Source organism: Ranitomeya variabilis, chromosome 4 (genome assembly GCF_051348905.1).
Source record: "Ranitomeya variabilis isolate aRanVar5 chromosome 4, aRanVar5.hap1, whole genome shotgun sequence".
NCBI lineage: Eukaryota > Metazoa > Chordata > Amphibia > Anura > Dendrobatidae > Ranitomeya > Ranitomeya variabilis.
The window spans coordinates 173,978,200-174,003,488 of NC_135235.1; the positions used below are offsets into that span (position 1 = coordinate 173,978,200).

At 43.6% G+C, this 25,289-nt stretch overlaps 1 protein-coding gene across 1 annotated transcript in view; it reads left to right on the plus strand.

Moving 5' to 3' along the window:
* Positions 1–25,289, plus strand: part of ZCCHC24 (zinc finger CCHC-type containing 24) — a 333,151-nt gene that overhangs the window by 276,415 nt on the left and 31,447 nt on the right. The window contains exon 3 of the mRNA XM_077259405.1: positions 1,727–1,891. Within this exon, the coding sequence (XP_077115520.1) occupies positions 1,727–1,891 (165 nt within the window). The remainder of the gene's footprint in view (positions 1–1,726; positions 1,892–25,289) is intronic.

Here is a 25,289-nt window from a genome sequence, read left to right on the forward strand (position 1 = left end):
AGAACCTCATTTGTGTCTATGATGTATAGTGTTAAAATCAAGAATTATACAGATGTCATTAGAGCACCCACCCTAATGAGTGTGACCACTCTGCTCCTTTGTCCTTGTCTACGCAGCAAAGATAAAAAATTAGTTGCTGAAAACAGGAATGTAAGCTTCCTTTGTATGTGCCAGTGGCAAGTATTAATTTGGAATATTTCAGAAGTTTTCTTTATGTGGTAAATTGTGTGTGTGCGTATATATATATAAAAAAATAATTGATTGGTCACTAAAATTTTCATGTGGGATGCACAATTTCACCGTAAGCATATTCAACTGATCTAAAGTGAATGGTTGCTATGCAACTTTTCTTGCTTTTCCTCCTTTGACTGAATAAGTATCTTTTTAGACTGAGCTTCTAAATTGTCCAACATCTTTTCATTATAAAAGTTTTCTTGTTTTTTTAACCCCATCACGACATGTGCCTTACATGTACTTCGCATGTTATGTCTCTCACTTTGATGTGGGCTGAGCCCACATCTTTCCCGCCACATGTCAGCTGTTTTGAACAGCTGATATATGCCGCTAACAGCCACGGGTGAAATCACGATCCACCTGCGGCTGTTAAACTGTTAAATACCGCTGTCAATCTCTGACAGCAGCATTTAATGTGAACACGTCTGAAGCGTGCCACTAATCCCGCCCATTGGCGCTCATGCCACATGACCGCGGGTCACCGATGGGTTGGCATGACAACCCGGGGTCTGCAGCAGCGGTCGGCGCTCATAGCAAGTGAGACCTGCTCTATATCTCTGCTTCTAATCTCCCATGGAGACTATGAAAATAAAAAAAATAAAAAATTTAAAAATTAAAAAAGTTCAAATCACCCCCCATTCGCCCCATTCAAAATAAAACAATAAATTAAAAAATACACATATTTGGTATCGCCGGCGCGTTCAGAATCCTCCAATCTATTAACCTATAGAAAAAATTAATCCGATTGGTAAATGGCATATCGGAAAAAAAGTCCAAAACACCAGAATAACGTTTTTTTGGTCGCCGTAACATTTCATTAAAATGCAATATCGAGCGATCAAAAGATTTTATCTACAACAAAACGGTATCAATAAAAATATCAGTTCGGCATGCAAAAAATAAGCTCTCACCCAACCCGAGATCCCGAAAAATGGAGACTTCACGGGTCTCGGAAAATGGTGCAATTTTTTTTTTCAACAAACTTTGGATTTTTTTTCAATACTTAAAAAAAAGCAACCTAGATATGTTTGGTGTCTATGAACTCGTAATGACCAAGAGACTCATCATGACAGGTCAGTTTTAGCATTTAGGGAACTTGGTAATAAAACAAACAAAAACCAGTTGTGGAATTGCAATTTCACTGCACTTGGAATTTTTTTCCGTTTTCCAGTACACTATACGGTAAAACCCATGGTGTCGTTCAAAAGTACAACTTGTCTTGCAAAAAACAAGCTCTCACGTGCCCATATTGACGGAAAAATAAAGTTACGAAGCTTGAAGCTACATGTACAATCTATGACAATGCTTTTAGTGTTAGACACTTGGCATAGATACTTGGGTTGAATTTTAACAATGAGCATTATGGTGGGATTTATCATCCCCTCTATCACAGTTTTCTGTATCCAAGTATCACAAAATTTGTTGCAAGTGATATTTGGTAAATGTTTGCGCTCTTAATAATGACTTTTTTTGTTTTCATTTACTTTGCTAGGCTCGTCCAAAAGGTGAAGGTCTGACCCCATATCAAGGAAAGAAAAGATGCTTTGGAGAATATAAATGTCCTAAGTGCAAAAGAAAATGGATGAGTGGGAACTCCTGGGCTAATATGGGTCAGGAGTGTATAAAGTGCCACATCAATGTCTACCCTCACAAGCAGGTTGGTCATAAGTTTAAGAATGATTTGTGTTTCTTCTCTTTATATTGCTGTTTCAATCGAGATTTAGTGCAAAAACTAACAATGTGTCTGTTATGATGTGATCACACCAAATGCTTTCAACATATACACCCTTCTGTGGAGTTTTATTACACTTTTTCACTTTCTCAAATTATGAGACAGTTTAGGATTTGGTGTTTACTTATCCATGTCTCACAAAAGACCTGTCTTAAGGTACCTTCACACGAAGCGACGCTGCAGCGATAGCGACAACGATGCTGATCGCTGCAGCGTCGCTGTTTGATCGCTGGAGAGCTGTCACACAGACCGCTCTCCAGCGACCAACGATGCCGAGGTCCCCGGGTAACCAGGGTAAACATCGGGTTGCTAAGCGCAGGGCCGCGCTTAGTAACCCGATGTTTACCCTGGTTACCAGCGTAAAATGTAAAAAAAACAAACAGTACATACTTACATGCGTCCCCCGGCGTCCGCTTCCTGCACTGACTGAGCGCCGGCAGTAGCAGGGCACAGCGGTGACGTCACCGCTGTGCTGTGCTTTCACTTTCACTTTGCGGCGCTCAGTCAGTGTGGGAAGCGGACGCCGGGGGACGCATGTAAGTATGTACTGTTTGTTTTTTTTACATTTTACGCTGGTAACCAGGGTAAACATCGGGTTACTAAGCGTGGCCCTGCGCTTAGTAACCCGATGTTTACCCTGGTTACCAGTGTAAAATATCGCTGGTATCGTTGCTTTTGCTGTCAAACACAACGATACACGGCGATCGGACGACCAAATAAAGTTCTGAACTTTATTCAGCGACCAGCGACATCACAGCAGGATCCTGATCGCTGCTGCGTGTCAAACTAAACGATATCGCTAGCCAGGACGCTGCAACGTCACGGATCGCTAGCGATATCGTTACAAAGTCGTTTCGTGTGAAGGTACCTTTACCCCTATAGCTTTTTTTGGCTTGTGGTAAACTTTGTTTTGCTAATAATACAATAGAAGAATATGCATTTAACCTGTACTATCGCTGGTCCTTCATGTGATTCACTACCACAGAACCCTGGTTATTTATTTCAGGATTCTAATAATTACATCATCACTTAAAAATGTAAGTACTAGAATAAGTAACCTAATGTAAGGATAGACATGACAGCTGGTTTCCATTTCCAGTCTTGAACGCTCAAATCCTCTGGTGATGACTAATTAAAAAGAAAACATTTTTGAGTGAACATTCAATCCCAAATTGACTAGTAATCCAAACTTTATTTTGCTATGCAAAAAAGATATGAATGTAGAATTCAATTTGTACAGTAAACAATGCTACAATTTAACAGATTATAACAATGTGTACTACCTGACATATGAGTAAGGTACAGAATTTGAGAAATACAAAATAGAAGCTCTGTGCTTACTGTCTTAACCCCTTAACGGCCGTCGATACGCTTTTTAATGGCGGCAGTTAAGAGTACATAAACCACAGCGCTGTTAATTATATATTGTATAGTGCCCCCAACGTCAGAATTTCTGGGTAGCCGAGACCCCAGAGAACATGATTTGGTTTGTACCGACCCCTGTGTAGCGATTGCCGTTATTAACGGTATAACAGCGACCGCCAAAAAAAAAAAGTCAGATTTTCCATCTAATTTCTCTCTCATCGCACATCAGAGGAGAGAGAAATAGGGTACCCCGATCCCCCCGATACCTCCATTGTCCCTGGATACTTCAGCACCCCCCCCCGTGATGTTCCCGCCAGCGTCTACTTCCGGGAGAAATGGCGAGCGCATGCGCAGTGCGCCCGCCGAGATCTGCCTGCTGGCACCCGGCAACAATAGGAAATTTTTCCTATTGGTTCATTTTCTTCTCTGTGAGAGTCTATCACAGTGATCAAAATAAAAAAAAAAAGTAAATAAAACCCCCTTTTATCACCCCCCTTAGTTAGGGAAAGATAATGAAATACAAAATATATATTTATTTCCATTTTTCCATTAGAGTTAGAGTTGGGCTAAAGTGAGTTGGGCTAAGGTTAGGGTTAGGGCTAGGGTTAGGGCTGGGGTTAGGGTTGAGATTACGGTTAGGGGTGTGTTGGGGTCAGGGGTGTGTTGGGGTTAGGTTTATGGTTAGGGTTATGGTTAGGGTTGGGATTAGGGTTAGGGTTGTGGTTAGGGTTGGGATTAGGGTTAGGGTTGTGGTTAGGGTTAGAGTTGGGATTAGGGTTAGGGTTGGAGTTAGAATTGGGGGGTTTCCACTGTTTAGGTACATCAGGGGGTCTCAAAACGCGACATGGCGCGGGAACCCGCATCAAAGCGGGGGTACTGACCTCGGATGTACTATTCCGTCCGAGGTCAGAAAGGGATTAAATTGAATCTATGCATAAATCAAAACAGTCCTAGTCGAAATCTTTGCAGTTCTCTGGATGGTAGGCCAGAGCCGTTAATTCGTAGAGCCCATATTTTTTAAAATTTGGAGATGGCTTTCCTTTTCCAATATATATATTTTTTCTAGATTTCATAACCAATTTATCTTATTTATAAATTCTGTTACTGTGGGCGTCTGCTCTGATAACCAGTGCTGGGCTATCAGTTTCCTGGCCATGTATAACATGCATGCTACCGCTATTTTTCCATATTCGACAGTGCTCAGATCTTCTATATATCCCAGTATACATACTATTGGTGAGGGATCTGTATCGACTGAGTATGTTCTATTAATGATCGCTATTACACCCCTGTAAGGCTAGTTTCACACATCAGTTTTTTCGCCACATGCCGATTCCGGCGTCGCGCCGCAGCGCCGGATCCGGCGTAATTTGTGAAAACCGGATGGGACGGATCCGGATTTCAGCCGGATCCGGCGTCCGGATCCGGTGAGAAACCGGATCCGTCCCATCCGGTTGGCATCCGTTTCGTCCGGTTTTCCATCCGGTTTTTGACAGACCCGGTTTTTAAGAACGCCCCTGGGAGGCTCCAAAATGTGATTGGCCCCCTCAAAACTATATATACAGTCTTCCTACAGCCCATCAGTCACAGGTTGGAGAGGAGCAAGTGTTTGGAAAGAAAGATGGATGTCGTTATTGCGAAGATTCTGCAGAACAACTTGGATTTCAAGCGAATCACTTGAAAGCAATTGTTCTGGAGAAGGAGTGAGAGAGACAATGCATCATGCGTCTGCGCCGACGCCGTTTGTGGATCCACCCCATCACCGCACAGAGAATGATACGTGGGGTGTTTTCTACACTGCATATGGAGCTACGAGGAAACCCAGAAAAAATGTTCTCATATGTGCGGATGAAAGCTCAGAACTTTGATCTATTGGTGGACCGAATTGAACATCTCATCCGAAGGAGTGATACGTATTGCCGATTCTCTATTTCACTGGCCGAGCGTCTGATGGTCACTCTTCGGTAAGCCATTTTTATTGTGTGTACTCTTGTAGTACACTTTAATTGATTGTAATTTGATTTTGTAGTAATTTCTGCCTTGATTTTGTTCACAGATCCCTTGCTACTGGATAATCCCTTTCGTCACTACATTTCCAGTTCAGACTGGGAATTTCCACCATCTCCGGAATTGTAAAGCACACTTGCCGTGCACTGTGGGTCTCTTTTCACAATGAATTTATACCACATCCCACAATGGAGATTTGGTTGGAAGTAGCTGAGAAATTCCAGCAAGTGTATCAGTTTCCCAATTGCTTGGGCGCGGTGGACGGGAAACATATTCGTATCGTGAAACCGGCTGGTTCGGGATCAAAATATTTTAACTATAAAAAGTACTTTTCCATTGTGCTGATGGCCATCGCTGATGCGGATTACAAATTTGTAGCGGTGGATATTGGGGCATATGGACGCTCTAATGATTCCCAAGTTTTCAAACTGTCTGCAATGGGGCGTCATTTGTATGGAAACACCTTTCAATTCCCCCCCCAAGACCACTGCCTCAAACCTCTGGGCCACCAATGCCTTTTGTTTGTGTTGGGGATGAAGCCTTCCAGCTGTCAGAACAACTGCTGAAACCCTACTCCAGTCGTGGATTAACCCAAACTAAAAGAATTTTTAACTACCGCCTCACACGTGCACGGAGAATGGTGGAGTGCGCTTTTGGGATTTTGACCGCCAAATGGAGAGTTCTACTGACATCTATAAACTTGAATACAGACACTGTTGATGAGATGGTGAAAGCTTGTGTTGTCCTGCACAATTATGTGATATCCAAGGAACAGATTTCCATTGAGGACCACTCTGAAGAAACCATCTTGGCTGATTATAACAACATTACGTATAGAAGTTCTGTGACAGTTTCCCAAATTCGGAATCAAGTCGCAGAATACTTTATGTCACCGGAAGGAAGAATAGACTGGCAGGATGAGAGAGTTTGAACAATTTGTCTTTGACCTTGTAACTGTATTTGAACTACTTTTACCCAAGTTGTGTACCTCTTTGGGTTCTACCCAAAGTATTTTACCTTCTTTTACCCAAGTTGTGTACCTCTTTGGGTTCTACCCAAAGTATTTTACCTTCTTTTACCCAAGTTGTGTACCTCATTGGGTTCTACCCAAAGTATTTTACCTTCTTTTACCCAAGTTGTGTACCTCTTTGGGTTCTACCCAAAGTATTTTACCTTCTTTTACCCAAGTTGTGTACCTCTTTGGGTTCTACCCAAAGTATTTTACCTTTTACCCAAATTGTGTACCTCTTTTGGGTTCTACCCAAAGTATTTTAACTTCTTTTACCCAAGTTGTGTACCTGTTTGGGTTCTACCCAAAGTATTTTACCTCTACCAATAAACCATCTTTAACCCAAGTGTTAACTATACCTTATAAAGAAAATACAAAATTGCTTTAGAAACACAGTTTTATTACAACTTTTTTGAACAAAACAATAATAAAATTCTGTTTGGCAACACAAAAATTAACTTTATTTGGCTGCGCCAAAACTTAGAGGTTTGAATACGTCGGGGTGGAGATAGTGCTGGAGGGGCTGTCAGATAGGGACACTTCGACAGTGGGAGTGTGGAGAGAGGAATGTGGTGGTGGGGAAGGATCAATAGGTAGTGGTGAAGGGGTGGAGAAAGCAAGTGAACGGGTGGACAGGAAACTGGGAGTTGGGTTAGGAATTTGGTATGATGGAGAGGTGTAGCTGATGGTTTGGGAGGATTGGGAGGCAGAAGCATTGATGGGTGGAGAAGGGGGTTGGGACATGATGGGTGAAGGAGGCTGGTGGTAGTGGGCAGGGAGAGGAGGCACGGAAGATGTTGTTGGGAACTGTTATGGGGAGGGATGTTCATACTGGTCTGGATGGTGGGAAGGGGCATGGGCGGGATGCTGGTAGTGGTCTGGATGGTAGGACGGGGCACGGTCATGATGTGGGTAATGGTGAGGTTGGTAGTACGGGTCAGGAGGATGGTAGTGGCTGTAGAGAGGGACAGTGGCTGAAGGGGGGGCAGGTTCAGGAGGGGTGGCAAGTGTGGTGGCTTTGGAGGCAATGAGCGCTAGAGTAGACTGGCAGGCTTCCATTACTTGCATCTGCTGATCAGTAGATAGCTTCTCCATTTGCTCGAGTACCGACCAGAAAAAAGTGTGGTTCGGTGACTGACTTGCCTCTGAACACATCGTTAGCAGAAGTGTATGCAACTCGAGTATGCTTTTATTTATTGAATTGAAACCTGCAGCCATTTGCTCGGACAAAACTTTGAGACAGTTCTGGAAGGATGCGTTCAGGTGCAAGAACTCGGGCGCATAGCTCTGTACCTGACCCCTCTGCCGCTGGCGACCCGAAGCCACAGGTGTACTAGGAGTGGCAGCAGCCGGGGCGTGGGGTACAGGAAAAGCTATATCCTCTCCAGCAGATTCATGCAATGGAAACGGCCAGGATGCTCCAGCGCTAGTGGATGGTACCGAGGGATCAGATGGGTTGGAAGGCTGGGAAGGTGCAGAGGGGCCGGGACTGTCGAAGTGTCCCTCGGTGGCGGACTCCTGAGGGATTGCCCCAGAAGGGTTCAATGCAGCTGCAGGCTCCCGAGTGCTCCCGACAGTGCTGTGGAACAAAGAAAAAAAAGTAATTAATATACTGATATTGCATGGCCCTTGCTGAAACAACAAAAGAGGGTTAGACATGTAAAACATTGCTTATTACATGTGGTGGGTAATATTTACCTTCGGGTCACCATCGTTGACCTGAGGAACGACAGGGCTTGGGCATATTTGTATCTGCTCCTGCGTCCTCCAGAACCATTCGGGGCCCGCATCTCTTTGTTGAACTCCTTCTTAAAGTGATCCCTGATAGACCGCCACCGCTTCACAATCCTCTCACCTGTAAAAAAGGAGAAACACAAATTGGTTAAGATACAATACTTAGAATGCATCAATATAACTGAACTGTGTATACTTACGTTCTTGATTCTGGGCCCGAACATCGAGGTCCTCCCAGTTCTCAACTAGCTGTTGGCATACTTGTTCCCAGAGTCGACGGGTCACTATGACATCAGCATAGCGGCGGTCACCCGTGTTCCACAGCGGCTCCCTGTCTCGGATCAGATCGATGAGGAGGTCAATATTGAGGCCGACCTCCTCACCCTCCGAATCAGGAGCACGCTGTGAAGCCTGTAATAAAAAAGGACAAAAAAATAAAATTAGATTCAGAACATAAAGAAAATACCAAAAAAAAAAAAAAAAAAAAAAAACTGCTTACACGATGACGGCCGCCACGACTCTCACGCCGACGACCCTGGGAGCCACTCGGAAGACCTCTTGATGGAGCACCAGAATCCGAACTTTAAATGAAAAACATAAAAATTATTTGCTTGTAGTTAGCCTTTTTATGTGTTGTGTACATTTTGATATCTATAATGATCATTCTGTTAATGTGCGATGTGTCCAATGATCTGTTTCTATGTGTTGTGTGCATTGTTCTTTCTGTAATCTTATCTTTTGTTTTTATGTGTTGGGTGTAGTGTATGGTTTGTGGTTCCGCGATGCATGAAAGAAACATACCAATTGTGATCTCACTCCAGGTATTTCTCGAAGCACCTCTTCTGCTGCAGCAGCAGCTTCCTACAAAAATGAAAGATGGTGAAATACATTAATATATATATATATATATATATATACCGTATATACTCGAGTATAAGCCGAGATTTTCAGCCCATTTTTTGGGGCTGAAAGTCCCCCTCTCGGCTTATACTCGAGTCATACCCAGGGTCGGCAGGGGAGGGGGAGCGGGGGCTGTCTAGTTATACTCACCTACTCCCGGCGCGGGCCCTGCAGTCCCTGCTTCTTCCAGCGCTGCATCTTCTTCCTGTACTGAGCGGTTCAATAAGTTTTTCCAGTTTTTTGTGGCAAAATTAGGGGGGTCAGCTTATACTCGGGTCGGCTTATACTCGAGTATATACGGTATATAGGCAGAGAGAGAGAGCTAGACAGAGCTAGACAGAGAGAGAGTGCTTGACAGAGAGAGCAATACAGAGAGAGAGAGAGCGCGAGCAAGAAATTATATAAAAAACATATATTCACCTCAGTGCGCTGCCGACTAGAGGGAGGGCTCTCAGAAGAAGACATGGCTGATGGCAGGCAGGCTCTTGCTGGCAGGCTAGGCTAGCTCTTGCTGGAAGGCAGGCAGGCTAGGCTCTTGCTGGAAGGCAGGCAGGCTAAGCTCTTGCTGACAGGCTAGGCTGGCTCTTGCTGGAAGGCAGGCAGGCTAGGCTCTTGCTAGAAGGCAGGCAGGCTAGGCTCTTGCTGGCAGGCTAGGCTGGCTCTTGCTGGAAGGCAGGCAGGCTAGGCTCTTGCTGGAGGGCAGGCAGGCTAGGCTCTTGCTGGAAGGCAGGCAGGCTAGGCTCTTGCTGGCAAGCTAGGCTCGTGCTGGAAGGCAGGCAGGCTAGGCTCTTGCTGGAAGGCAGGCAGGCTAGGCTCTTGCTGGAAGGCAGGGTGTGGCAGGGTGTTGGCTCTCTTGCAGTATGGCTGGAAATGAGTGAGGGCCTCAATGGCATTGTTTTATATATGTGTCCTGGGGGCAGCCCTATAGGTTCTGAGCATGCTCATATAAAAAAAAGCATTACCGAATGCTGTAGATAAGCCCCTGATGATGGTGAGCTTACCTCACCATTGATTTTGGGGGTGACAGGTTCCCTTTAATAGCTGTAGACTAGTGATGAGCGAGTGTACTCGTTGCTCGTGTTTTCCTGGGCACGCTCGGGTGCTCTCCGAGTATTTATGACTGCTCGGAGATTTAGTTTTCATCGGGCAGCTGAATGATTTACATCTGTTAGCCTGCTTGATTACATGTGGGGATTCCCTAGCAACTAGGCAGCCCCCACATGTACTCTGCCTGGCTCGTAGCTGTAAATCATTCAGCTGCCGTGATGAAAACTAAATCTCTGAGCAGTCATAAATACTCCGAGGTCACCCGAGCGTGCTCGGGAAAACCAGAGCAACTAGTACACTCTCTCATCACTACTGTAGACCTTTTGCTATAATTTTCACATCCGTAGGTATCAAAGATATAGGCCTATAAGAATCGGGAATCAATGGATCCTTGCCTGGTTTGAGTATAACGACAATAACTGCTTCTCTCATTGATAGGGGTAAAGTGCCTTCCTTGGCTGCCTCCTGGAAGGTGCTCAACAATTGAGGTAGTAATATATCCCCAAATGTCTTGTATATTTCCACAAGGAACCCATCCACCCCCAGTGATTTATTATTGGCCATTGATGTTGTGGCCATTTGTAGCTCCTCTATTTGCAGGGGACTATTTAAGTATTTTGATCCTCTTCAGAGATAGCTGGAAGATCAATCCCCTCCAGATAAGACAGGCTTTGGTTTCTGCTAAACTGCATTTTGGTTCAGTATAAGTCCTGATAAAATTTTCTGAAAATATTTGAGATTTGGTTGGGCTGATTAACCATTGCCCCTTCCTTATTTTTAAAGGTTTTTCATGAGTTTTTATTCTAAAAATTAAATAACATGATCTCCTTACTCTCTGAATTTCTTTTTTTTTTAAAGGGAAGCAAACAGATGCAACCTACCGTATATATGTTAAAAAAAGAATATACTTGCTATAAAAGACACCTGTTTACATCAGTTTTACAACTGCAATATACAAGTTCTTGTTTGCAATATAAAAACATAGTTATCAAAACTCTCAAAAAGCAGTGAAAAACAGACTACAGTTTTTCAGTTTTTCTTTTTTAATAAATTTGAAAAATTACTACATTTCTGTGTTTTTTTCAGTCAAGATGGGGTGCAGAGTGTACATTAATGAGAAAAAAATGAACTTTTTTTAATTTACCAAATAACTGCAATGAAACAAAGAGTGAAAAATTTAAAGGGGTCTGAATAGTTTCCGTACCCACTGTAAATCAGGCCTGTTTTTATTGCAGTACCGCCTGAGGGCCCATAGATCAAGAGCATCTAATATCGACCTTCAGCCTTGTCCTTGATGCAGATGGATTTCTCCAGAATTTTTTTTAGATTATATTATACAATGAAAGTGGTGTATATTCAAAATCTGAGCAATTTTCCATTGAGGAACATTTTTCTGAAAGTGTTCCACAGTACAGTATTTAGATGCAGTTGTTCAGATTGGTGAACCTCTGACCATTTTGGCTTCTGAGAGACTCTGCCTCTTTAACATGTTCCTTTAATACAGTCATGGGACTTAGCTATTTTTCATTAGTACCTCTTAGGATGCTTTCATATTGTGCTTTTCTGCATGTTTGTGGGTCCCATTGGGGCTTGTGTCCTAATGCCCCAGCAAAACGGGATTTAGATCCGTGCACCATAGACTTTAATGGTGTCAGCATATCGAACATTCACTCTACCGGCACCATTTTAGTCTATGGCCCTGTTGGCGTATACGTTCAAATCCAATTTTCTGAGATTACAAAAAAAAGTTTTATTCCGCTCTGTAGCCACTATTAGGCTGCCGTCACACTAGCAGTATTTGGTCAGTATTTTACATCAATATTTGTAAGCCAAAACCAAGAGTGGAACAAATAGAGGAAAAGTATAAAAGAAACATATGCACCACTTCTGGATTTATCACCCACTTCTGGTTTTGGCTTACAAATACTGATGTAAAATACTGACCAAATACTGCTAGTGTGACAGCAGCCTTATATTGTGTGTTCAGCTCAACATGAAAAAATTGGGAAAAAGTTCTCTTTAATGAATTTCAGTTGCCATGTGCAAGAGTCAAATATATTCTAGACACTGATCAGGGACTGGTATAAATTTCTGCTACTGTTTACACGCTATGCTACAACCCTCAGCGAAGCTCTGCTGATTTTTTAAAGAGATATCTGAGCTGCCATAAATAATCACCAAAAGTTGCAAAATTTTAGCGCAACTGGTGCTGAAATGTTTTGCTAATTTTGCAACAATTTTATGCCAGTTTTTTATGCAAGTTGTTTGATGAATTTTGCCCAGTATGCCGCTCAGTGTGGTCCAAAGCTGACTCTGCACGTTAATTGAAAAGTGGTAATATTAGACCAAATAGTCCTATTCATAAGATACTCTTGACATGTGCTATCACGTGACAGTCAAGACACCTTCATAGACCAGGAGAGGAAGACTGGAAGAAGACAAAGATCAAATAGGTACTTATACTGTACTAGATGGTGGCCTGATTCTAACACATCGGGTATTCTAGAATCTGTGTGTAGTTTATTTATGAAGTTTTCAGAATAATGCAATTTACACACAGGATTCAGCTGACCGGGCGCGTCCAATTAGCGAAGCGTGGTTCAAATTGCCACGTAGTATAGGCAGCATCAATAGTAAAAAGTTGGTCGCACAGGGTTAATAGCAGCGTTAACGGAGTGCATTACACTGCGGCATAATGCGGTTAACGCTGCCATTAACCCTTTGTGAGCGCTGACTGGAGGGGATTATGGACCGGGCACTGACTGCGGGGAGTAAGGAGCAGCCATTTTGCCGCCAGACTGTGCCCGTCGCTGATTGGTCGTGGCCGTTATGCCGCAACCAATCAGCGACTTGGGATTTCCGAGACCGACAGAAAGACAGAAAGAAAGACGGAAGTGACCCTTAGACAATTATATAGTAGATGGGAAACAGAGTTAGAATATATAGCACAATTGCGCTCACCTGGTTTAGGTTGTGTGCACACAACCACTGATAATGCTTAAAGGGAACTTGTCAGCAGGATTGTGCACAGTAACCTACACATTGCTGATAGCTTCTATTGCGCAGGCGCTGGTGGCACCATCTTGGAGGAGGAATTTTTTTCTTCTGTAGCAAGATGGTGCCGGTGGCGCCTGCGCAATAACAGCTATCAGCAATGGCCGATAACCTACACCTCGAAAATAGCTTATAGTGCGCAGGAGCCGGCGGCACCATCTTGGAGGAGGACTTTTTTTTTCTATAGCAAGATGGTGCCGCCGGCGCCTGCTCAATAGCAGCTATCAGCAATGGCCGATAACCTACACCTCGAAAATAGCTTATAGTGCGCAGGAGCCGGCGGCACCATCTTGGAGGAGGACTTTTTTTTTCTATAGCAAGATGGTGCCGCCGGCGCCTGCTCAATAGCAGCTATCGGAACACCTCTAAATACACCAATAGCTGCTATTGCGCAGGCGCGGCTGGTGCCATTTTCAAATGGATTTTCTTTTTTTTATTATCAGGATAACCTCAACCACATGTATTATTAACACAGTAAACATATGATTATGCTGCAGAACCTGCCTGGCACCTGCCTGCAGAAGGTTTTTTTTTCCAGCATGTACATATATTCATTATGTAAACTACGAGGAAGGTCACTGAGGAAGCAGTGACCTGTCAGCAGTCAGCATTATGAATACCTAATCAGAGCACCACATAAAGACCCCCCCCACGGTCTGCCCCGGAGCACGAGCATATAATTAATCTTTATTTTCAGTTTTGAGTTAAACACCAACCACAAGATGGATTTCATCAACCAAGGTATCATTTTATTCAGTATAACGTGGCGCTGATCTGACACTGTCTGTAGGTTACTGTGCACAACCTGCTGACGGGTTCCCTTTAAGGCTGCTGCAGATCCACGAGGAGTTGTAGGTAATGGAAAAAAACAAATGGGTTAATTCTGCACTGCTTAAACTGGACATATCCATTCAGTGTCACCATACAACACAAGAGAAGCTCTCACTTAACCATCTGCTCACTCTTTCTATCCTTCTCATAGTTGCAGGAGATATCTCTACCAACCCTGGCCCTTCATGTAATAGTAAGTTGAACCACTCAACTACTACACTTAGAAACCCCTCAAATTTAATTAATATTCCCTGCATGCCTTCTGTCTCTTTTAACTGTGCCCTCTGGAATTCACGCTCAGCGTTTAACAAACGCTTCTTCATCCATGTCTTCTTCCTTTCTGATTCTCTTAACCTTCTGGCTCATACTGAAAGCTGGATCCAGCAGTTAGAAACCACCTCTGCTGCTGCTCTCTCACATGGTGGACTACATTTCTCTCATACCCCGAGATCAGACAGCAGACCAGGTGGAGTTGTTGGTCTGCTCCTACCAACCAAATGAACTTTTCAGGTTATCCCCAAAGTACCTTCACTTATCTTGCTTTCTTTTGAGGTCCATGCTGTCAGGTAGACAGTTGTTTATCATCCTCCCGGCCCCTCCCGGCAGTATATTGATCACTTTGCCACCTGACTTCAACATTTTCTATCCTGTGACATTACCACCCTCATCATGGGAGACTTTAACATCCCCATTGGTTTTCCCCTCTCAGCATGTGCCATTTTATCTCTTACCTCTTTTCGGCCTTTCATATTTTACTAACTCTCCTATACATAAAGACGGAAATACGCTGGACCTGGTCTTCTCCCAACTCTGCTCAGTGCATGATTTTACCAACTCCCCTTTCCCGCCTAGTGACCAAAACCTTCTTTCATTCTCTGTCAAAAACTTTCACACGCTCAGGACACCCACACTTTCCACACTTATTGAAATATACATACCATTAGCACCCAGAAACTTCTGAAGACTTAGCAGTCACCATTGGCCCCAATCTCCTCTCTGTCATGCACTGACTGTGCACTGAAACATAATAAAACACTGCAAAGTGCCCTGTATGAAGCTGCACCTTCTATACCAGTGTTTCTCAACTCCAGTCCTCAAGACCCCACAGCAGGTCATGTTTTCAGGATTTCCTTAGTATTGCACAGGTGATAATTTCATCACCTGCTCAAGCATTAATTCCATTGCCTATGCAATACTAAGGAAATCCTGAAAACATGACCTGTTGTGGGGTCTTGAGGACTGGAGTTGAGAAACACTGTTCTACACAAAGAGAAACAAGAACAAATAACTGAATAAAAGTCCAAAGTACAAAAAGTATAAATTTATTTATTATTAGTATACCAGGTTAAAAATAATATTGAACCAAGTAAATTACATAAAATAGTAAATACAATGCATATCTGTATGCTGCAAGAAAAAGGGGTGCACTTCACCAGAATATATAAAATAGATGTGGAAATATCACAAACTGCAAATGGAAAAAATATCAAAATATGTGACAAACCAAAAATATATGTAGTGCAAAATTACAAATTATAAGTGGTGTGCAACTACAAAAACAAAAAATGTTATATATAGTGTAGCTGATATACATGCATAAAAAGAATTTTCTTTTCATATACAAATAATAAAGTGCAAATGTACAAAAATACATAATAAAGTGTCAATATGTCCACTAAAACTACATGACATATTGACACTTTATTGTGTATTTTTGCACATTTGCACTTTATTATTTGTATATGAAAAGAAAATTATTTTTATGTATGTATATCGTATACACTATATATAACATTTTTGTTTTTGTACTATTACTATTTTTATGTAATTTACTTGGTTCAGTATTATTTTTAACCTGGTATACTAATAATAAATACATTTATACTTTTTGTACTTTGAACTTTTAGTCAGTTTTTTGTTCTTGTTTCTTATGGTGTTTTTCCGATTGTCCAACTTTATTATCGTCCATTTTTTGCAGTAGTACCAACTAAAGGGGGTGTCTTACTACTTTTACATTTTGATTCACTATATTTATATAGAAAATCCCCCCCTTGGTTTTTGGCACTCTGAATGTTGGTCCCCTTTTTGTGATTTGTTTACCTTCTACACATAGAACAACTTGGCACACACGGCGACAACCCTGGCACATCCTGAAAACACGTTTCCTACAGTGGTGCTCCAGGTGCGCCAAACGTCTGTGGGGAAAATCTAATCTGGTAGAAGATTTCATCCATTATAAGTTTATGCTTAAAACATGCAACTCTGCCCTTCACCTCTCCAAACAAACATACTACCCTCATCACCTCACTATCCAACAATCCTAAATGTCTCTTTGACACTTTTCATTCCCTCCTCAATCCAAGTGTGCAGGCCCCAACCATGGATCTCAGCGCCGATGATCTGGCCAATTATTTCAAAGAAAAAATTGACAATATCTGACAGGACATTTTCTCCCAATCCCTTCATACCATGCACTGTCCTCCCTCCCCCACTGCATCTAGCTCACTATCTGTCTTTAAACCAGTCATGGAAGAAGAAGTGATCAGGCTCCTTGCATCTTCTCACCCTACTACTAGCACCAATGACCCTATTCCCAGTCCATTTCCCCAGCTGTCACCACTCACCTAACAAAAATATTCAACCACTCTCTCTTCTGGTATCATTCCTCATTTAAGCACACCAGTATACATCCTTTACTTTAAAGGGAACCTGTCACCTCCAAAATCGAAGGTGAGCTAAGCCCACCGGCATCAGGGGCTTATCTACAGCATTCTGTAATGTTGTAGATAAGCCCCCGATGTATCCTGAAAGATGAGAAAAAGAGGTTAGATTATACTCACCCAGGGGCGGTCCCGCTGCGGTCCGGTCCAATGGGCGTCGCGATCCGGGTCCAGCACCTCCTTTATTCATAGGATGACGTGCTCTTCTTGTCTTCACGCTGCGGCTCCGGTGCAGGAGTACTCTGTCTGCCCTGTTGAGGGTAGCGCAAAGTACTGCAGTGCGCAGGTGCCGGGAAAGGTCAGAGAGGCCCGGCATCTGCGCACTGCAGTACTTTGCTCTGCCCTCAACAGGGCAGATAAAGTATGCCTGCGCCGGAGCCGCAGCATGAAGACAAGAAGAGGACATCATCCTATGAAGATGGGAGGCCCCGGGTCGCACCGCAACGCCCATTGGATCGGACCACCCGCCCAGGTGAGTATAATCTGACCTCTTTTTCTCTTCTTTCAAAATACATCGGGGGGCTCATCTACAGCATTACAGAATGCTGTAGATAAGCCCCTGATGCCGGGGGGCTTAGTGCACCTTCGATTTTTGGGGTGACATGTTCCCTTTAAAAGCCATCCCTCAACCAAAACTGTGCTGCTAACTATAGACCTGTTCACAGTAAGGCTACGTTCACATTTGCGTTGTGCGCCGCAGCGTCGGCGCCGCAGCGCACAACGCAAACAAAAACGCGGCAAAACGCACGCTAAAACGCTGCGTTTTGCGCCGCATGCGTCCTTTTTGGCCGAAAGTTGGACGCAAAAAAAATGCAACTTGAAGCGTTTCTTGCGTCCAACGCTTGCGGCCATGCGGCGCAAAACGCAGCACAACGCATGTCCATGCGCCCCCATGTTAAATATAGGGGCGCATGACGCATGCGGCGATGCTGCGGCGCCCGACGCTGCGGCGCTGACCGCAAATGTGAACGTAGCCTAAATCTAGATTTGTTTAGGAGTCAAAATCAGCTGAGTCACAGAAAAACCCCAATATTAAAAAATTACCTTTTTATTGATCATTAATATAAAATCTGGTGCACACAAAACCATCACCAACACAAAGAAAAAAACTTTTGTAGAAAAATGATAGAAAGGAGGTGCCTGACCCTATAATCTAATACTAATTAGCACCCTACCTCGCAGCGGAGGTTGGCACCCTACACCTACGCTGTGGCGCCCCCGCTCACCGTCGACTGTCCCTTCTAATCTTAATATCCCTCTGGGACAGCGGGTAGGAAATAAAAAGGAAAGATATAGTATTAATGGATTGTTAAGGGCCAGGAAGGATAAACGCTGACCCTATACTCCAACCCTACCTGACAGTGGGGGTTGGCACCCTAAAACAATAACGACATATGGCGCCCCCACTCCTCGGCGGCTAGCCCTAATAATTGCCCTGCAGAGGGATATAAAGTGCTACAGTGCAGGGAGACCAAGGCCTAAAAGGGCAACATGTATTGAGCTTTCAGCAATCGTTGTTACAATTGTAACCATACAGTACAGTATTCATAATGGTTGCAAGAGACCTGTTGCGTTTTCTCAGTAATCCGAACTTCCTACTCCCGTCTCCAAGTCTTCTCGCATGCTGCACCCAATACCCACAGTTTTAAGCGTGCCCTAAAAATGCATTTCTTCAGACTGGCCTACAGCCTCGACATATTTTTCTAACTATCCCTGTTTTGCCCATATAAAATTTTCATCAAAACCAGGACCCTGGTACCATCTGTTCTCACACCCTTTATGAATGTAATAGCTCTCTGTGTCCGTACTTGTACACATATTGGTTGGTGACTGGTTCATTCAGCATTATACCCTATTTATTATATTGATGGTTAGACCGTACAATGAAAGCAATTGTTACCACCTTTCGTGTCTCTATTTTCTCATAGAGTGTAAGCTTGTAGGCCCTCATTCCTCTTGGTATCTGTTGATTTATGTGATTGCTATGCTGTAATGTCTTTCATTGTCTATACAAATCCCCTCTAAAATGTAAAGTGCTGCGGAATATGCTGGCTTTATAGAAATAAAATGATTATATATATATATATATATATATATATATATGTGTGTGTGTGTGTATGTATACCACTATATATAGTGGTTTTAGCAGAAGCTTGCATTCTGATTGAACATGCCTTTCGATTTCTATCCACATTTATTCACCTCTCCATTTTGCTGTAGACAGCACAGCTGGAGACAGTTTAGCTACTGCCTGCTTTGTGCTCAAGGAGTATATATTCCATATGAGAAGAGGGGCCATGTAGGCAGAAGTGTTGCCGAAGCCTGGGTTCACATTAGTATACTTCACAGTGCATATATGGACCACAATGCCCGGATTGACCGCAAATTTCCCTACCTGAACTTACAGTCTTACAGGTTTCTATGAGGCTGCAAGTTCAGATCGGGTACCTGCAGTCTGTCCGATCATTGAAATACACTCAGGTGAACCCAGCCTAATGCAAATGGGTAAGGTGGAGGAGGGCTTTGTTGTAAAATGTTTTGGGCTTGTGCAGCTTATTAAAATGCAAATATACCAGTGATGAGATTAATTCCAAACAAATATCGGATGTCATTTTTTTAGCTAGAGAGAAAAATGTAGTCTATGCAAGTTTTTTGTCCAGCCTAAAAAAAACAAAGCAATTTTTCCACACCGCTAAATTTGGTTGTACCATTATTCTGCCAGCTACCATCACTCTCTGTTTCCTCTTTTCCTGGTTACAGTTGAGTGTCTGGCAAAGTTTAATAAATATATTTAAAAAACAAAAAAAACTAGTTAGAATTCTCTAACTTGGTACCACTTTCCCTTATATTCCTTAAAGGGAACCTGTCACCTGAATTTGGCGGGACCAGTTTTGGGTCATATGGGCGGGGTTTTCGGGTGTTTGATTCACCCTTTCCTTACCCGCTGGCTGCATGCTGGCCGCAATATTGGATTGAAGTTCATTCTCTGTCCTCCATAGTACATGCCTGCACAAGGCAATATTGCCTTACGCTGGCGTGCACTCCGGAGGAAAGAGAATGAACTTCAATCCAATATTGCGGCCAGCATGCAGCCAGCGGGTAAGGAAAGAGTGAATCAAACACCCGAAAACCCCGCCCATATGACCCAAAACTGGTCCCGCCAAATTCAGGTGACAGGTTCCCTTTAACCAAGTTATATACCCCTCCCACCCCTCTTATCTCTTTCCCCTTTTTTGTGTTTCCTCGCTTCCCTCATTATATTAAAATTTAATAAATATATTTGAAAAACAGTTGAGTATCTGGCTTGGCTGCATATGGCCCAGAAATTCCTGATGTTGTCCTAAGTACATGACACCAATCTGTTGAAAACAATGACATGAGTCTAGTTTAGTGGTTGTTTTATTTTCTTTTACAATAATGTCAGTCGGAAAAAGGTGAAAAAGTAGATTCTTCTTGTCTATTATCCAATTGATGTACAGTAAATATAATGTCATTTGATTCATCTTTGGAATGTATTTTTATCTATCCTTCAGGAAACCTTGAAATCACTAGCCTGAATATATTATTGAAAGTGATTATATTTGACTCCTCATGCAGGAAACTGCCATGTTTCTTTAGTTATTTTCCAGCTACACCCAACAACCTCACATCTGGTTTGTTAAGCTGCCAGAAACATTATTGGTATGTCATGGCATATTTTAAAGGCCAAAAACATGATGTCACACTAGGAGCACTGAAAAGATCTGGATAGACTTTATAGAATTTATTTTCCAATACATTTTAGAGGAAGTTTCTCGTTGGTATACATAACTAGCTATTGAACCCGTTCTACGCCCAGGTGGCGAGCATTTATATTGATATATGGTCTCCGTCATGGTATGTGCTGCTTCCATCTTGCGCCCCCTTCCTGTCATGTGCAGCCCCCATTCTGCGTCCCCTTCCTATCATGTGCAGCCCCCATCCTGCGCCCCCTTCCTGTCATGTGCAGCCCCCATCCTGCACCCTCATCCTGTTTTCTGCGCCTCCATCTTGTTATGTGCGCCGATGGCGTCCAACATCCGGTTAGCGTCCTCCCGCAGCCGCTCGTAGGTACCGATGAAGTCGTAGGGCACAGCGCAGGTCTGGCATAGCTGGTAGATGGGCATCCAGTGCTCGATTATCTCGTCCTCGTCCAGCAGGTACCGCAGGAACTCGGAGAAGGTGACATCGTCCCCCTTGGATGCGGCAGCGGGCAGCTGCTGGCGGCATGATCTCCAGGTCGTACCGCTGCTGGTACTCATTGATCTCCCTGAACTTGTTCCTGTAGGCGGACAGCAGCCGCTGCAGGGGCTCCCACATGAACAGGAACTTGTAGGGTATGTGCACATGTTGCGGATTTTTCCGCACTGAGTCCGCATCTCTTGGCAATAAACGCAGGTAAAAATCTGCGCCTTTTGGTGCGTTTTCGATGTGTTTTTGTATACGTTTTTCAAAGCTAAATAAAGATCTATTATTGAACAAAAAAAAAGATTTGTGATATCATTTCTTGTCCAACCTCCTCTTTTACATTTGTCCAACCCACACTCAATTACACACAGATAGATAGATACAGTAGATCTAAATAGATAGCTAGATAGTTATGGGTTAGATAGAAGGAATGAGATAGATAGATAGATAGATAGATAGATAGATAGATAGATAGATAGATAGATCTATAGATAGATAGAAGGAATGAAATAGATAGATAGATAGATAGATAGATAGATAGATAGATAGATAGATAGATAGATAGCAATATTTGTAGCCTGGAAAGGGGATAATACCCATGGCTCCTTCCCAGGCTATGAATATCAGCCAGCAGCTGTCTGCATAGCCTTTACTGCCTATCAAAATAGGGGGACCCCCCAAAAAAATGATGTGGGGTTCCCCTATATTTTATAGCCAGAAAGACTACGCAGACAGCTGCAGGCTGATATTTATAGCCTAGGAAGGGGCCATGGATATTGGCCCCCCCGGCTACAAATACGGGGGTAACTCGGTCCTTCTGGACAGCAGTCAATATCTTGAAATGTGCTTTGATTTGCTATCTGATAGAACTACGTATGAAATGTTACCTAAGGACCCTAGCTCAGAATACAAAAAATATCTATGTAGGATCTTGACTGAATCCAAAATTAATAGTCTTATTTCGACCAATGAATTTGATTTCTTGCTGCCTAAAATTCCCACCATTGCCATGTTTAATTCAACACCTAAGATTCATAAGGCATATCCGCCCCTGAAAGGGAGACCGATAGTCTCAGGGATAAATACGTTAAGTCAGAACAGCAGTGTCTCAGATTTTGAGACTGTTTGTTACTGCTCTTCCCTCTTATCTGAGAGATACAACAGATCTATTGATGAAACTGGTAGTAATCCCACTGTCGAGCCAGATACCATCTTGGCATCGATAGATGTAGAAGCGCTATAATCCAGCATACATCATTAAGGTGTGGCGGCAGTAAAATATTTTCTGAATACATGGGGTAGACATCTATTTGTTCATAATGAATTTCTAATGGAACTCTTACAATTTGTACTACAACAAAAAAAAAATTTTTTCTCTTTAATGGCAAGTATTACCACCAGCTCTGTTATGGTTCTCAATGGCAAGAGAACATAGCCCAGCAAACATACGAACTAGCTCTTGGAAGGATGGAAACTAAACTGACCATGAACTAAACCTGCCGCACAACTAACAGTAGCCGGGTAGCGTAGCCTGCGTTTTATCCCTAGACGCCCAGCGCCGGCCGGAGGACTAACTAATCCTGGCAGAGGAAAATATAGTCCTGGCTCACCTCTAGAGAAATTTCCCCGAAAGGCAGACAGAGGCCCCCACAAATATTGGCGGTGATTTTAGATGAAATGACAAACGTAGTATGAAAATAGGTTTAGCAAAATTGAGGTCCGCTTACTAGATAGCAGGAAGACAGAAAGGGCACTTTCATGGTCAGCTGAAAACCCTATCAAAATACCATCCTGAAATTACTTTAAGACTCTAGTATTAACTCATAACATCAGAGTGGCAATTTCAGATCACAAGAGCTTTCCAGACACAGAAACGAAACTACAGCTGTGAACTGGAACAAAATGCAAAAACAAACAAGGACTAAGTCCAACTTAGCTGGGAGTTGTCTAGCAGCAGGAACATGCACAGAAAGGCTTCTGATTACAATGTTGACCGGCATGGAAGTGACAGAGGAGCAAGGCTAAATAGCGACTCCCACATCCTGATGGAAACAGGTGAACAGAGAGGATGATGCACACCAGTTCAATTCCACCAGTGGCCACCGGGGGAGCCCAAAATCCAATTTCACAACAGTACCCCCCCCTCAAGGAGGGGGCACCGAACCCTCACCAGAACCACCAGGGCGATCAGGATGAGCCCTATGAAAGGCACGGACCAAATCGGAGGCATGAACATCAGAGGCAGTCACCCAAGAATTATCCTCCTGACCGTATCCCTTCCATTTGACCAGATACTGGAGTTTCCGTCTGGAAACACGGGAGTCCAAGATTTTTTCCACAACGTACTCCAACTCGCCCTCAACCAACACCGGAGCAGGAGGCTCAACGGAAGGCACAACCGGTACCTCATACCTGCGCAATAATGACCGATGAAAAACATTATGAATAGAAAAAGATGCAGGGAGGTCCAAACGGAAGGACACAGGGTTAAGAATCTCCAATATCTTGTACAGGCCGATGAACCGAGGCTTAAACTTGGGAGAAGAAACCCTCATAGGGACAAAACGAGAAGACAACCACACCAAGTCCCCAACTGTCATGATTCTCAATGGCGAGAGAACATAGCCCAGCATATATAAGAACTAGCTCTTGGAAGATGGAATCTAAACTGACCATGAACTAAACCTGCCGCACAATTAACAGTGGCCGGGTAGCGTGCCTACGTTTTATCCCTAGACGCCCAGCGCCAGCCGGAGGACTAACTAATCCTAGCAGAGGAAAATACAGTCCTGGCTCACCTCTAGAGAAATTTCCCCAAAAGGCGGACAGAGGCCCCCACATATATTGGCGGTCATTTTAGATGAAATGACAAACGTAGTATGAAAATAGGTTTAGCAAAATCGAGGTCCGCTTACTAGATAGCAGGAAGACAGAAAGGGCACTTTCATGGTCAGCTGAAAACACTATCAAAACACCATCCAGAAATTACTTTAAGACTCTAGTATTAACTCATAACACCAGAGTGGCAATTTCAGATCACAAGAGCTTTCCAGACACAGTAACGAAACAGCAGCTGTGAACTGGAACAAAATGCAAAAACAAACAAGGACGAAAGTCCAACTTAGCTGGGAGTTGTCTAGTAGCAGGAACATGCAAAGAAAGGCTTCTGATTACATTGTTGACCGGCATGAAACTGACAGAGGAGCAAGGTTATATAGAGACTCCCACATCCTGATGGGAACAGGTGAACAGAGAGGATGATGCACACAAGTTCAATTCCACCAGTGGCCACCGGGGGAGCCCAGAATCCAATTTCACAACACCCAACACAAAGCCGAGGACCAACCCGACGCCGGCGGTTGGCAAAAAGCTGAGTCTTCTCCTGGGACAACTTCAAATTGTCCACTACCTGCCCCCAAATCTGATGCAACCTCTCCACCACAGCATCCACTCCAGGACAATCCGAAGATTCCACCTGACCAGAAGAAAATCGAGGATGAAACCCCGAATTACAGAAAAAGGGAGACACCAAGGTGGCAGAACTGGCCCGATTATTGAGGGCAAACTCCGCTAAAGGCAAAAAAGCAACCCAATCATCCTGATCTGCAGACACAAAACACCTCAAATATGTCTCCAAGGTCTGATTCGTCCGCTCGGTCTGGCCATTAGTCTGAGGATGGAAAGCAGACGAGAAAGACAAATCTATGCCCATCCTAGCACAGAATGCTCGCCAAAATCTAGACACGAATTGGGTACCTCTGTCAGAAACGATATTCTCCGGAATACCATGCAAACGGACCACATTTTGAAAAAACAGAGGAACCAACTCGGAAGAAGAAGGCAACTTAGGCAGGGGAACCAAATGGACCATCTTAGAGAAACGATCACACACCACCCAGATGACAGACATCTTCTGAGAAACAGGAAGATCCGAAATAAAATCCATCGAGATGTGCGTCCAGGGCCTCTTCGGGATAGGCAAGGGCAACAACAATCCACTAGCCCGAGAACAACAAGGCTTGGCCCGAGCACAAACGTCACAAGACTGCACGAAGCCTCGCACATCTCGAGACAGGGAAGGCCACCAGAAGGACCTTGCCACCAAATCCCTGGTACCAAAGATTCCAGGATGACCTGCCAACGCAGAAGAATGAACCTCAGAAATTACTTTACTGGTCCAATCATCAGGAACAAACAGTCTACCAGGTGGGCAACGATCAGGTCTATCCGCCTGAAACTCCTGCAAGGCCCGCCGCAGGTCTGGAGAAACGGCAGACAATATCACTCCATCCTTAAGGATACCTGTAGGTTCAGAATTACCAGGGGAGTCAGGCTCAAAACTCCTAGAAAGGGCATCCGCCTTAACATTCTTAGAACCCGGCAGGTAGGACACCACAAAATTAAACCGAGAGAAAAACAACGACCAGCGCGCCTGTCTAGGATTCAGGCG